The 14,675-nt window shown below is 33.8% G+C and overlaps 1 protein-coding gene across 20 annotated transcripts in view; it reads right to left on the bottom strand.

Annotated features, from left to right (window-relative positions):
- Window positions 1-325: 325 nt before the first annotated feature.
- LOC138308967 (transmembrane and coiled-coil domains protein 2-like) overlaps window positions 326-14,675 on the bottom strand; it is a 72,977-nt gene continuing 58,627 nt past the window's right edge. For 9 of the 20 annotated variants that reach the window (XM_069250047.1, XM_069250048.1, XM_069250030.1 and 6 more), the window contains 9 exons: window positions 14,456-14,506; window positions 13,893-13,937; window positions 12,123-12,155; window positions 11,544-11,623; window positions 10,800-10,977; window positions 6,731-6,956; window positions 6,163-6,384; window positions 5,593-5,771; window positions 326-5,146 (listed from right to left, as the gene is read on the bottom strand). In XM_069250047.1, coding sequence (XP_069106148.1) covers window positions 5,020-5,146; window positions 5,593-5,771; window positions 6,163-6,384; window positions 6,731-6,956; window positions 10,800-10,977; window positions 11,544-11,623; window positions 12,123-12,155; window positions 13,893-13,937; window positions 14,456-14,506 — 1,141 coding nt within the window. In that variant the 3' untranslated portion in view covers window positions 326-5,019. Of the gene's footprint in view, window positions 5,147-5,592; window positions 5,772-6,162; window positions 6,385-6,730; window positions 6,957-9,258; window positions 9,289-10,799; window positions 10,978-11,543; window positions 11,624-12,122; window positions 12,156-13,892; window positions 13,938-14,455; window positions 14,507-14,675 lie in introns of all 20 variants that reach the window. The other 11 variants (XM_069250038.1, XM_069250039.1, XM_069250031.1 and 8 more) reach the window with 11 other exon arrangements.

The raw sequence follows: 14,675 nt of genomic DNA, 5'->3' as shown, positions 1-14,675 counted from the left end.
ATACTTCTCATTTGAACAATACCTGTAATCGTGTATCTATGTGTCTTATTAACATAATAATACATATATCTATTTATTTTTGGTACATCAGTACTTCATGCTATATAGGGCATAGTGCCGTAAATAGGTCTCGGGACACAATTATTTTTAATAATTTTATATTGAAGTAAAATAAGAAACTCAAAGTTGCCAATGGTATAAAGTAAGTAACTTTTGAAACTAAAAAAATATTAATTCGTCTGCTTCTGTTTTTGATTGAGCATAAATACCATTCGACAGCGGTGGAGCATCTTTAACTGTCATACAAAAGAGGACAAAGTCAATATAAAATTGCATTGTTTAATCTCATATTGCACTAACCATTGAATCATGGCGGCATTCCAGGCAAGTTTATCCCACAATAAACTAAAGGTCAAACTGAGCTAACATGGACTTAAAAATCTAAAATAATTTTCTGGACACTTATATATTTACAACAATGTTAGTTAAGAATTAACACCCTCAGTTCTTATCAACATGCATTTGATGCATCTCTATAATTACATACAAAATGTTAAATAACTTGTGTTAACAAGAGTCATAAACACAGTCACTTTGTGTGCAGACATATTTTATATGTGAAAGAGAGGGATCTGTGCGACCATGTGACTTTAGGTAAACATATACCCTGTATCATTATTATATGATCTTTTGAACAAGCCAGTCTTACGTTAATATATATAGTCACGTATTCACATTCGATTCATGTATTATATATGTATAAATTATATTTTTAACTGGACTTTTTTAATTCATAAAAGCTCTTTAACGAATTAACTAGGACTTTCGTTTAATGTTGAAGAATAATTTATTTTCCGGTAAAAATAGAAATTATGTCAAAATGAAATTGAAAAACAACAGGCATTGTATACCAAAACCTTGAACATAAATCAACTGGAAAAATCCAACACCTAAAATATACCATTCCATATTGTTAAAGTAAAGGATATTAAATGAGAAGTGTTGAAATAAAGCTGGTCCATCTTAAAAAACACACTGCATGTCATTGATAATGAAAACAACAGCGACAAGCAAATTTTAGATTCTCATCGATAACCATTCTTGTCAGCGAAATCTGGGTAATCTGGATTTTCAGGAATGGTATCCATGTAACTGACATGTCTACCTGTGGTTGAAACTATTTCAAGCTATTCAATTCTGCTTGAATCGTAAGTACTTACATGAGTTCAAATAAGATGTCTCAAACAGCTCATATTGTCTGCAGAATAGAGATTCAATTCTTTTGAAATCACATTATCATTGAAACAGAAATCTTACATATGTTACGGTGAATGCTGTTAAATGAGACACTGTCAAAATATAGTAAGCGCATGTGAACGTGGCAAATATATGCTAAGATAAAATCCTCCGTTTTAAAAGAATTTGTAAACAATATGAGAAATGAATAACATGACTGTTGGGTTCATATCATGGTAAGGGATAGCCTTATAACTTATGGAACGTCTTATAATCGGTATCAAATTAACAAACGAAATATCAATTCCATAAAAACCTTAATATTCCGTAATGTAAGAAACCTTGATGACTCTCCTAACCTCAGATTTGTCGTAGTGAAAATATCCACTTTAAAAAAACTAGTGCTATCAAACATGATAATCAAGAAGTTTTAGTATAGAGATAACAATGTCCAGCATGTTTTATGCAATTTCTGAAAAAAAGAACAACAAAGTACTTTATGAATTGTATAACTTAAACAATATATTTAAATGAAAATTGAAAAAAGGGTCACTTTCTCTGATGGTATGACACACACCGAACCATGTAATTTCGAATGATTATTTTCTTATTTTTTATAAGAAATATTGAATAAATGGATGAAATTGACTTTTGAAAATAACGCGAGAGACCAGGTTGTTTATTTCCTCAAATATAAAATGACATGGAACGCTCGTTTCTATGGTCAACATAGGTAACCCATGTCCATATTGACGTCATAACAACTAATACGTTACACTCATATCACAGGCCTGTACAGTATGGTTAGCTTAATAACAATAGAATTCATACTGAATAAAGCACACGATGCTTTGTTAACTTTCAAACTTTTTCATCATTATAATCGTGAGTTGTTACGCCAATTTGGATATGATCGGAACCATACTAGGAAGATGAGCACAAAAATGACTCAAAAATTAAGCAATAACACGCATAATATGAGACGCATATTTTTATAGATTTTCGATGGCGATACTTCCTCAAACATAACTACTTTTAATTTGTTTATCAAATATCACAAAACCAAAACTCAATACACTGGTCAACAGAAGGCAATTCGCTCGTAAGAAGATTTTGGACGAGAAAACAAGTGATAGAAATATCTCCATTAGGCATTAATTATTTCAAGCATGGGACTATGAGCAGAAATTTTACAAAGAAAGTTGTATCAAATAAATTAAGATAACGTTTTATAAATAATTACATCACCACAGTTAGCATACGTTTCCAGTCTGTAATCAGGACAAGTACATGTAATTACAACTTATACAGCACATTCAAAATTCAAAAAAAGACATACAGGAAAACGTGGTTGATACGTTTTTGAATCTACCTCTTTTCTAGTCTTTAAGTGTTCGAAGCATTTCCCATGTCAACTCATCAATATCGCATGGCACAGTATTTTTTGGCAAGTTTGGAACTGCAAGTCCGTAAATATGCAGGACTTATGTCGAAAGACTAATTTCATGTCGGATTGAAATGCTTCGACAAATGAAATAATTTCCATCCGTAACAAACATTTCCTACATGCTGCTGGTGATTTGCAATATTATAGAATGTCATCAATAGCAAAACACTCTCATTTAGTTCCAGTACTTTTAGAGAAATCAGAAGTTAGGTTTGAGATGTAGGCGAGGAATGTTGGGAATTCAGTTTCTGTATCGCAGCGATATATTCTGGCTTTCCGACAGGAATGTAAAACGTACATTTGTTTCTGTGAACAGTTAATTTAATTTAGTCTTAGGAAACGGAATAGCATGAAAAACTTTTTGGCAAAAAAAAAAGACTTTTAGAAAGTTAAATCTATATATTGGAAAATGGAAAATGTTTTGTGTAAAAGAGTTACATGTGGTGTCCACATACCATCACATATTGTAAGTTGAATGTTTCAAAGACTTAAGTTCCGAAGTAATTGGTGAAAACACTAAGGAATTTATAAGCACTCGTATTAGTACTAAAGTTACTGGAAAGTCATTTTAAAGGCAATATTAAAACAAATATTGGTAGAGGGAAAACAAACCCGTCATTTATGCTTGAAGGTGATATATTTACAATCCTTTCTAGGTAGGAGAATCCGAAAGCCCCCCCCCCCCCAAAAAAAAAAAAAAAAACGTCACGAAAGCCAATTCTCCACCATTCAGGCGCAATCGTTGTTTCCTAACAGTCATTTTTAAACGAAACGAACTATTTATAAAGATGTTTGTGTCGAAAATAATTAGAGAAATGACTGTTTACAAAACTAAGTCACAGGCATGCACATCGGAATCAAACTCGGGTCTGACATGCACAAAACAATCTATATATCTAAATGTATATTGCAAAATTGCAATTGTCTGTCAAAAGGATATTTGATATGAAAATCTAAAGCCAACTTTGTAATGATTGCAGTAATTGAAGATTTCAATTCACTGAGAATTTAGATTTTTGGGGTTTTAGGAAATAAATTCCCGGGTAGACCAAGTAATTTCTGTAGTTACATAAAATGCATTAATATATTTTTGACGCGATCACATTAAATTGTCACATAAGACATGTTTAGAAACAATAAGACCTAATCTGGCAAAGAGGCATGTGGAAGTCGGGATACTTTGAAGCAATAATTACATTTCTTCATTATTTCTTCAGCTTCGTGGACAGAGAATACTGTACTAAAACTTACTTCAGTGGATCATAACATGTCAGTAGAGATATCTTATGACTCTTAATAGCTGTATATTGTATCATATTGTAATAAGATTGTATTACATTGTGTGTAATTGCACTACACTGTATAACACTGTATTACAATTGTATAACATTTTATAATCACTGTATTGTATAGCATATTTATCACAGAAATCGACACACATCTAAAAATAACTCATACTACACTCATTCACTGTAACACATGTTATCACGGGACATGGAAAGTCGAGTAATGTAGTTATGAGATACAATTCAACAACAAAGCAATTCATTAATATCTACTCAATAAAATTCAGCTTGCTTGGCAAGTGACGATATACATCATCAACGAAAAACATCCAGTAAAACCAGGATGCCGTTTTTAATGCTCCAAAATGCCAGCACTGTGCAAGTATGCATCTATTGCAAATCCTTGATTCGCGTGACGTTATAACCAACAGCCGGACCATCCTCACTATATCTTCACAACCTAAATAACAATAAAATGTTCACTTTTCAGCTAGCGGTTCTGAACACGAAACAACCACCAAATCATCAAGCTAGGGAGTTTTTAAAAACTTGCTGTTTATACAAGATACCTTGAAAGCTTAAGTACTGGCTCGCTGGCCTTCATATGCAAATTAAGAATTGCACAATTGTCATAGATTCATCCATTTCGTACCGATGTTTCCCCCAAAACATCAAACATGCCTTCGTCAGACCATTCTGATGTTGGAAAATCCTTATCGAATTCCTGATGAAACCACTTCCTGACACTGCGTACAATTAAGTACACAATCGATTTTTATCACAAGTGTGTTCACTTCGAATATTTAAATGAAAAGTTTATTTTCAAATATGGCAAGAATTTAACACATCAATGCAAATTTCACAATTTTTCAGCAAATACAGGTCCATTCACTAGCACAAACATCTTTTCCAACGGCGTCGTTATTTGTTCACAGAATAGGCAGTTGTCTATTTCATGGTGTCGACTGCCTTCAATCAAAACTATGGATGATGCGTCTCCAGAAGATTTATTGGAAGTCAGAATAACTAAAAGAGTTAGCTCCCTTCCTGTTATCGTCGCGGTAAAAGTTCCACTATATAATTCCAAATATTTAGCACAGTCGTTGATATCGTACCCCAATTCTGTCCAACTAACACCAGGGCAAATATCAAAACAACGGTACTTAAAATCCTCGCTCTGGAAATAAAAGACAATAAATATATACGTATAAGCCATCATAACAAGCAAACATAAATGAAACAAGGTACATGTATGCAGGTATATCTAACATCTTGCTAAAAGTCAGTTTGAAATTAAAGACATACAAGATGAAATTTCTTACAATGATTATCACACCAACTTAAGATATCAGATGCACGTTTGTTATCGTTTCATCGAAATCTCAATTACGTGCAAGAGGTAAATATTTTTTCCGATTATTTGTGCTTTTCAATCATTTTTAGTACTGTTTAAGAAAAATTATGCATTTCATTTATTTCCAGATTTACTCCTTGAACACTAGAATAAAAGGCACAGATATGCTCTTCAATTTCTAACATTGTCAGAGTCAATTGTGAATCAGAGGTTTAGAAGTTGAGACACAATTTGAATATTTCTAAGAAATGACAAATCCATGCGCTTACCTGGTCGTTAAGAAAGGAGCTACAAGATTGGCCGCCGTAGACACAAAGACTAGAACCACGGCTAGGAGAGCTAGTACAACATTTATCAACTTAGTGAGTAAAGTTCGAAATGTAACATTGTCCACCATTTCCATAGATATTATTTGCTGCTGCTGTTGTTGAAGTTCCATTTTAGAAACCTAAACACAACATTAAAACAAAGATTTTATGTTCTAATTCTACCATCTCAAACAAACATAAATCATTTATCATCAAAACTAAAATACTTGTAGGGAAGGAAGCCTCTGTACTGAATATCAAGATGTCTTTAACACGGGGACTCTTGCATGAATTTTTTGAAAACAAATAGTTTCCATGATAGATGCTTAGTATTTTACGTACGTGCATATTACGAACTTATCTAACCTTGTGAGTAGGTATTTATTGTGACGTAATGTGTCTGTGAGCCTAATGTCATATTTTTCTTATTTCCACATGAATTTCTCTCATAAAACATTAATGTTACAATAAATTCCTACCCACATGAGCGGTAACTTTGTATTAAGTCGGAATATATTTGATGTAACTTACTCTTGTTTGGCAGTTTTCTAAGGATTCGTGTAAATCGCCCGTCCGTTCGTCGAGTCTGTACTCGATCTTTTCTTCCATACTGCTGATATCCTGACGGAGATTGGTGACCTCATTCTGGTGAAGCTCTGTCATATCGTTGATCTGTTCCTCCAGTCGCTCCACACGATATCGCTCCTCTTCAAGATACGTCTTCACCAAACTTAAATCAGACTGAGTAGCCACCTGTAAGGAGGGAAGCACAATCTTAAGATTCAATAATTACTATGCATTGCGACGACTATGTGATGTTGAATGCAATAAATCTCTCACCCTCGTAAACGATTAATGCCGCCAATACTCGGCAAGTCTCAGGTTGACAAGCCAAAATCTTTCACTCGGGTCGAGATATATCCCTATCCACTTGACAGCTGACTCTTGTAAGATTCTGTCAATCAATTAAAGATAAACTTTCGGGGACGTACTTTGATCGTAAAATTCAAGAAAGTTCACAATTGTGATATTGAAGGAAAATATCAAATGCGGATTACATAACATATACATGTATATAAAAAGATAAAGATGTACATACCCTGTACACATCAAGCTCCTTAATAAGAGACTGCAGAGTCTCTTGCATATGTGAGTTGCTGTCTCGGAGTTCCTTCATCTCCATGACGATAGGGTCCAGGCTAGCCTGGGTAAGGATAGGAAGTTGTTGTGATGTATTCTGGGATACAGAGGGCGGACTACTGTGAGCACCAAACCCTGATCCTGACGTAATACTGCTGTTATCGTCATCAGACCCGTACTTAAAACTGTAACAAAGGGAGATAACCATAACATAAGAAAATGATAACAGCGAGGGAAGGTATTTCACAGCTTGGTTACAAAATTCTCATCTAATTCGGTTTTTTTCTGGCAACTTGCAGCTGAAATCGAATAATAAATGAAAATTTCGCCATTTAGAAAGATAATACATAGCTGGAAAATATTGTTTCCTACAACTGCATCTTATTACAAAGATGATAGTAAGAAGATGCCGAGATTTCAAATTTTACAGGAATAATATTTAAAAGAATGTGAAGAGCATCAATACAAATACAAATTGGAAAAGTGCTATATTTTCACCATTTCCATCAGAGAATTAACAAGTAACGTTGAATATAAACTACTATATTTTCACCATTTCCATCAGAGAATTAACAAGTAACGTTGAATATAAACTATCGAAAATAGCTCGCCAATCTCACTTTGTTTTGATCTTTAGATAGTGTAAACGACAATCCACATTTTTCTATAAGAATGCACGATCGCCAGTAAGATCCGATAACGCAAAGAAATATGAATAGCCAATAATAAAGTGGTTAAAGTGAACAGTCGGGCAAGGATGGCTAAAGTCGGTAAAATGATGTGAGTGTATCCAGTAGAATTTCTTATGAAATAGAAAAATAAAATATCTCGTCAAAATCTGTCTGCGTACGAAGAAATTAATTTAAAGTACAGGAATCCTAAAACGTCCTCCCGGCTGACTATGTCCGTGGTTACATTTCCACGCAGCCTCGCTTTCAATGCTTTCAACTTTTCTTTATTTCAATGGTCAGAACTGGGAAACGTAAGCAGAACTTGACCGTCGTTTTAATATGTGAGAACTTTTGGAAGGCCAATGAACGCATTTAGACTGAATTTCTTTGCCCGACTATTCACTTTAACATTATTTTAAAATCTTGTATGGTATAGGTTTTCTGATGGTGATTGGTATTGAACATTACAGATGCTATTGGCGTAGTGTCATGACATATAACAATACATAAGCTGGTGAGAATACATAAATGATGCAGGAAGCCATAATATTGATCCAGTGATACCAGCCATACATTACGGAGTTATGTCCCTTCACATGGACGGTGCCTTTCACACCAATGGTTAACGTGATTTGTGGATCATATATATTGTAAGGAAGTTTTGCTTTTTATACATGTACTGTATATGGGTGAAGGGTTGGGGAAAAACTTACTTATTTGATTTTGATAATACCAGTAATGTATGCACTTTAAATCAAATTGTGTACTCTACAAATGTTGTAACCAATACCCATGAAAAAGTATATTTAGTATAGTGTTAGGTTATTTTTCTAATCCGTCTAATTTCAAGTTTTTTTACATGTTTTGAGAACTAATAATGTAAATTGCGGTTGATATGATTTTGTTAAAATTACAACTACTAACTAAAAGTTGTGTTACTTTAGACTGTAAGTCGGGCTTTACGATATTTTGTAACCCTCGGGAAAATATCCCTATCCCTCATACCCACATATGAAAGAGTCTTATACATGTAGTCTATAACATGTAATGCTCGGAGCTCCATCTATCTGTACAAACTTTTACAGATGGTCGGTCATGACAACCCCGAGGTGTACTAGTCAGTGGTATAACGACCTAACCGCCAACTTAAGGGAAATAATTTGGTTGAATTACTCCAATGATTAACTATGCCTCATAGCTTTGGATTTGTCTTTCTTCCCTTGGTAGCACTTTTGACCTGGGGAAGTTAATATCCCTTAACCTTGGGAGGCTGACGTATTCTAATTAGAACACAATAATGTCTAACTTTAACAACAAAACAAGAATGCAAATCATGCACTGTAAGCATAAACAACAATTAAATTTCAAAAAGTTATAATAATGAATTAATTGAAAAAGTTCAACAGATAATTCAAATCATATTTGTGATAATGTTTTCTCAAATATTTTTCCCCTCTTTGCAATAACAGATTGTGTTTTTCCTTCAAAATACGTTTCAATATCATTGATTTAACAATGAAAATTTGGTATGTATTACTGGTCAAATTTGTTTGAATAAATAAAGTTTTTGTCTCATTCATTTGTTTACAATACATTCCACGGTAAAATCTTTTTGTTACCGAAAAAGAAAATTGTTGAAAAAAAATTATCGAAAAAAACACCCCCTTATGGAAATACATGTAGTTAATTAAACCAGATTAAAGCCTCGACTATTTCATTTTCAAACAAGGGGATGCAAGGTTAGAGTGCAGTATTACATGCTAATACGATTGTTAAGTATGTACAATACAGAATGTTAGAAAGTGAAATGTATTACCGAATAGGATTAAAAAACTGCTCAGGACATCTGAAAAATATCAAATATGGTTTCTTGATAATGAGTGCAAAAATGTGTGTTAGACAGGAGTTAGGAAATTAGTAGGAAAGTCGATTAGAAATGCAGACCACTTTAATGAATTTCTTCCATGTGTCAATTTTCCCCAAGAAATTTTTCTGATTGGCTGAATAAGTCACTACAAAGAACAATCTGATTGGCTAAGGGAGAGGTCAACAAATCGATTAATATGATTGGCTGGAAAAAAGTTGTCACCATAGAAACACTTGTCAGGCAGCCATTAAGTGGAGGGTTAAAATATTCACTTGGACAGGCTGTGGAACAATGTAAAGCATCTAATTCATCAACTAGAAAGGCATTAACTGTGATTTTGAAAATGATCAACGTTTATTATGTTTGACAGTGAGTGAGTCATGAGACAAAATAGATAACATATTCTTTGCTCACTTCTAGAAAGTGTCTTGTGTGCGATATGGTCTATATAAAAAATATCTTAAAATGTAGAGGCTAATATCATGGCCGTGAAAGCTAAGATATCTGAACAAATTTTTATATAAATTCAGCGCAAATACAGATACCAGAATCTGCTTTCAAATTTTGGCAAGAATAGGTATTTCCGAACTTTCCGAAATGCAGATCTACAACTCGATATTGTGATAGAGTTAAGATACTAATACTAAAGCTGAGTATAAGTGTCAATCCACCAAACGTGCTAGCAGCATTTAGCAACCGCAACTTAGCATGTAAGTGCCCACCAAATATGGCAAACATAACTTAGCATGTTAGCGCTCAGCAAAAATGTCAACCAAAGTTACCATGATGGTAGTGCTCAGCAAAAATGTCAACCGAAGTTACCATGTTGGTAGTGCTCAGCAAAAATGTCAACCGAAGTTACCATGTTGGTAGTGCTCAGCAAAAATGTCAACCGAAGTTACCATGTTGGTAGTGCTCAGCAAATATGGAAACCAAAGTTACCATGTTGGTAGTGCTCAGCAAATATGGAAACCAAAGTTACCATGTTGGTAGTGCTCAGCAAATATGGAAACCAAAGTTACCATGAAAGTGCTCAGCAAACATGGAAACCTAAGTTACCATATAAGCGCTCAGAAAACATGGAAACCTAAGTTACCATGAAAGCGCTCAGCAAACATGGAAACCAAAGTTATCATGTTGGTAGTGCTCAGCAAATATGGAAACCAAAGTTACCATGTTGGTAGTGCTCAGCAAATATGGAAACCAAAGTTACCATATAAGCACTCAGAAAACATGAAAACCAAAGTTACCATGAAAGTGCTCAGCAAACATGGAAACCAAAGTTACCATGAAAGTGCTCAGCAAACATGGAAACCAAAGTTACCATGAAAGTGCTCAGAAAACATGGAAACCAAAGTTACCATGAAAGTGCTCAGAAAACATGGAAACCAAAGTTGCCATCATGTTAGTGGTCAGCGAACATGGCGAACATATGTTAGCATTTACCACACAGCAAACATTTTAGCAGCCTAGTGTTCTAGGTGCCTTACATGTGTGCCTGAGACTGATGTGCCACAGCTATCATGCCCGGACTTGTAGCAACACGTACAAGCGAGGAGGTCACATGCCGTGGATGACTTTTAGATCTACAGTACCTTGCTGGCAGTGTGCTTCCGTGAGCTTTCTCTCCCTCTGAAGACGGCACATCGTCCAGGATTTCTGTAGCACCAGAACAACGAAATATTGGATGTATTTACAATGAATCTTAAAGAAACCTTGCTTTAGGATCGTGGAGAAACCATAAATTTCAATTTCAAACTATTTTATTGGCAGTGTCAAAGGGATTAGACACTCAGGCTCCAGGATCATAAAAGAATCCTAGACTTTAGCCAATCATTAGTAATGTAACGTTTTGTAATGTCATCTTTAATTGGCTAAGTCGAAACTTGACACAGTTTTGGTCCTGCTTCTACATTATAGGTCTTTTCCCTATTGTAAGACCTTGAATCTTTGCTTAACCAATCAAGAATGACATATTGTTTAATAATGTAAATTCTGGTTAAACAGAATTTGAAACTTTAACATGTAATAATAGAGAATGGACCGATACGGTAGGCATGTCAAATATTCTGAATTTCAACACTTTAAATGCCAAGATATTTAAATTTACTCAAAGGTAGCAAAATAATAGATAAGATTTTTTCATAACCAAAGGAATAACAGGACTGATAAAAAATTATTAAGATTTTTGTTAATTATTGATACTAATGGCAAATTAATTAAAAGCAACTTACTAAGTTCACTTATATCCCCTGCACTGCCAAACTTGTTCTTGATGAGGTGTGCGAATTCCTTGGGTTTTGACACAATAGTACTGGGAAACAAAATCACAAAGATTAATCAGAGAAAAAAAAATCAATAGTATCAAATGAAAACGAGAGAAAATCAACTAGTAGTCTGTCTTTGCTTATTTTAGAATTATCTCCCTAACAGGTAGGTATCCATTATGACGTCATTATTTTGTGAGCACAATTCACATCAATTTAATCAGAAAAGCGTGATGTTAAGCTCGCAAACACATGACATCATAACTAATACCTATCTGCAAGGGCAGATAACTCTGTAATATGCAAATACAGAATAAGTTATTATTTAGTATCAATATTTTTGAGGCCTGTAATATTTTCAGAAAATTATCATTTTGCCCTCTTAGTGATCATTTTTTTCCTGACAATAATAAGTTCTTTTTAATTTAAATAGAACTATGACCTCAAACATTGTTATGCTTAAATCTTTTCAAATGAAAACTAATTTGACATTACCATGATAATTTGATAATAAAATATTTCACTATTTTTTTTTGTATTACTCACTCTTTGGCACCTTTGATATTGTCAACAACACCCCTGAAAAACACAACAGTTATAACAATAAAGGTGCATTAATCGACAAAATAAAACTTGCTGATGAACTAGGTTAAAGGTCAATCACCTTTTAGGGAATGTTTTGTTTTCAAAGGTGAAATAAGAATATTCCCAAAGATTTTTTACTCTGGAGTATGTAGTAAATCACTTTTTTTTTAATAATGGAAATTTAAATTAAACCTGAAGAGAAATCTAAGAATGATAAAAATCATATTTGTACTTTCATAAACAGGAACACAAAATCGTCTTCCATAACACAAAGTATTTTTTAAAAAATATCTTACTTTACTTTACAATTGTGAAACAAATTATAAGTGAAATAAGTTAAAAATTACAAATTGTTCTTGTTGGCCTGCAAAGAAAACTAGACATTAATCCCATTTATCCTAAGCATATGGACAGTAGATATATACACAAGTACATAAAATATAGGGAGCATCAAAATAAAAGGATAATTTCACCACAACAAATTAACAATAGGAAACATCCTAACACCCCATCAACACAGTTGGACTTTTCTAACTCTAAAGCGGGAGTAGTTCATTATAAAGTTTTAGGGATGAAAGTGTTCTATATGTCGAATGGTCAGTAAGCCAACTAAAGGCGATGAAGCATCAAGCAGTTGATTTACTAAAAGAACAGCTGATTTAAATTTCATCAATAAAATGATGTTCCTAAAATCTTAAACTGGTAATGTTAATTTTTTTTTTTAAAGAAAAATAAATCTGTTTACAAATAAAAAAAAGATTTTGGTGAGAAAAAACAAGCCAGGTTGGCTTGATGTAACAAAGCTTCAAGCAGTTTGATACTTCTTGCTCACCAATAAGCAAATCACAGAAAGAAAATAACAGTAGATTTTTTCAAACCCTGAGTGAAATTTTATTTGTCTTACTTTCATAGACTTAAAGGGACAATTCACTCAGGCTAATTCTTTTACATAACCAAGAAGCAAAATATGGCATAAATGTATTGTTCTACATTTCTAATGAAACATATAACATAAGATATTGACAAATTCCACGTCATTGTTTAGTATTTTAATTGATACCGTTGTAATTACAAATCGTTGATCAATACGATTAAGCAGGTACAATATGTATGCTGTACCAATATCCGAGCCAAAGTCATGCACGTTAAACAAATGAACTACATAACCACTGTGAAGGTGATATAATGATTTTTAGGCAAGAAAATTACCTAATAAGGTAAACACACTTCAGTCAGAGCGATTTGAGCAGTTCTAGACAAAAGTAGCATTACTCTACGAGCAAGGGACTGGGTTCGGCATACAAGATATTCGACCACAATGTGTAATGGCCGACAGCGAGTGAGTTTGAACAATTCACACGCATTTCACCACCTTGGGATTTTCTGACATATCACAGTAAAACCGACTGATCTAATTTCCATTAGAACTTTGGGTTTTCTGATATATATACAAATTTTAATGTTCTCGTAGAATGAATTGTCCCTTTAAAGTTAGTATGTCACTAAAACTTAATTTCAAAAAGTATCTTCGAAAGATTTTCCTTTCTTTTCGTGTTGCTTTCGTTTTTTACATGTTTTCCTATTTGTTTCTTTTTAATCTTAAACCGTTTTCCCTATTTTTCAGAAATAAAAGAGGAAAAGGACACACCTCGGGTGATGTGGCAAACCTAAATATAACAAGCGACGGACAAAAACAAAGCAAGCAGGATGTTGACGCTGACCCCAACTTACCCGGAGAACCCCGTTATACCATCAACTATATTAGCACCAACACCCCTGTGGACAAAACGGCATTGCGGTTTTTATTTCAAGATTCTAACCTTATTTTGGTAAAAGGAAACAAAGATATGAATTTCTGTGGATCAAAGGTCATGAAATCTATGGATCAAAGGTCGTAAAATCTATGGGTCAAAAGTCATAAACTCTATGACATAAAACGTCACAGGTTGGAATCTTTGTGGATAAAACGTTAAAAAAAACTCAGCCTTTTTTTCACAATGTGATGACAAAATAGAAGGAAAAAAACAGCTTAGGAAACGGAAAACAAAAGGCAATAATGATTTGCTGGTTTTATTTTGGCTGAAGGTGGTAATCTGGGACACGATTCAGAAAGCATAAGGAAGAAAACAAATGCTCTCTTTTGGTTCAAAGGTCATGCTCTTTACACTTTGATCAAAGGTCATGACCTTTACACTCTTTCTCAATATAAACAATTTCCACTATTTTTTTTTTTTGCAAACAAAAAATTTCTGTAGGAGTAAACTCTCCTTTGACATGCCTAAATTTGTTCTCACCCAGAAGGCCTAGAACCATATCTTTTCCAAACAGACCGCCACAGTGAAGGTCTGTAAATGGGAAAGTATATAGTCATAATCCTGGAATTACAGCTGACTCTTCTAGAGTAAAAGTAGGGGTGAGTTTGAATGATGGCGAGTAAAGATTTCAAAAACGATACAGAAATTGATTGTTAATTAATTAAACAAGACAGCCTGTATCGCTCACCCAGTTTGTAAT

Source organism: Argopecten irradians, chromosome 15 (genome assembly GCF_041381155.1).
Source record: "Argopecten irradians isolate NY chromosome 15, Ai_NY, whole genome shotgun sequence".
NCBI classification, from domain to species: Eukaryota; Metazoa; Mollusca; class Bivalvia; order Pectinida; family Pectinidae; genus Argopecten; species Argopecten irradians.
This window is presented reverse-complemented; position numbering and strand designations above follow the sequence as displayed.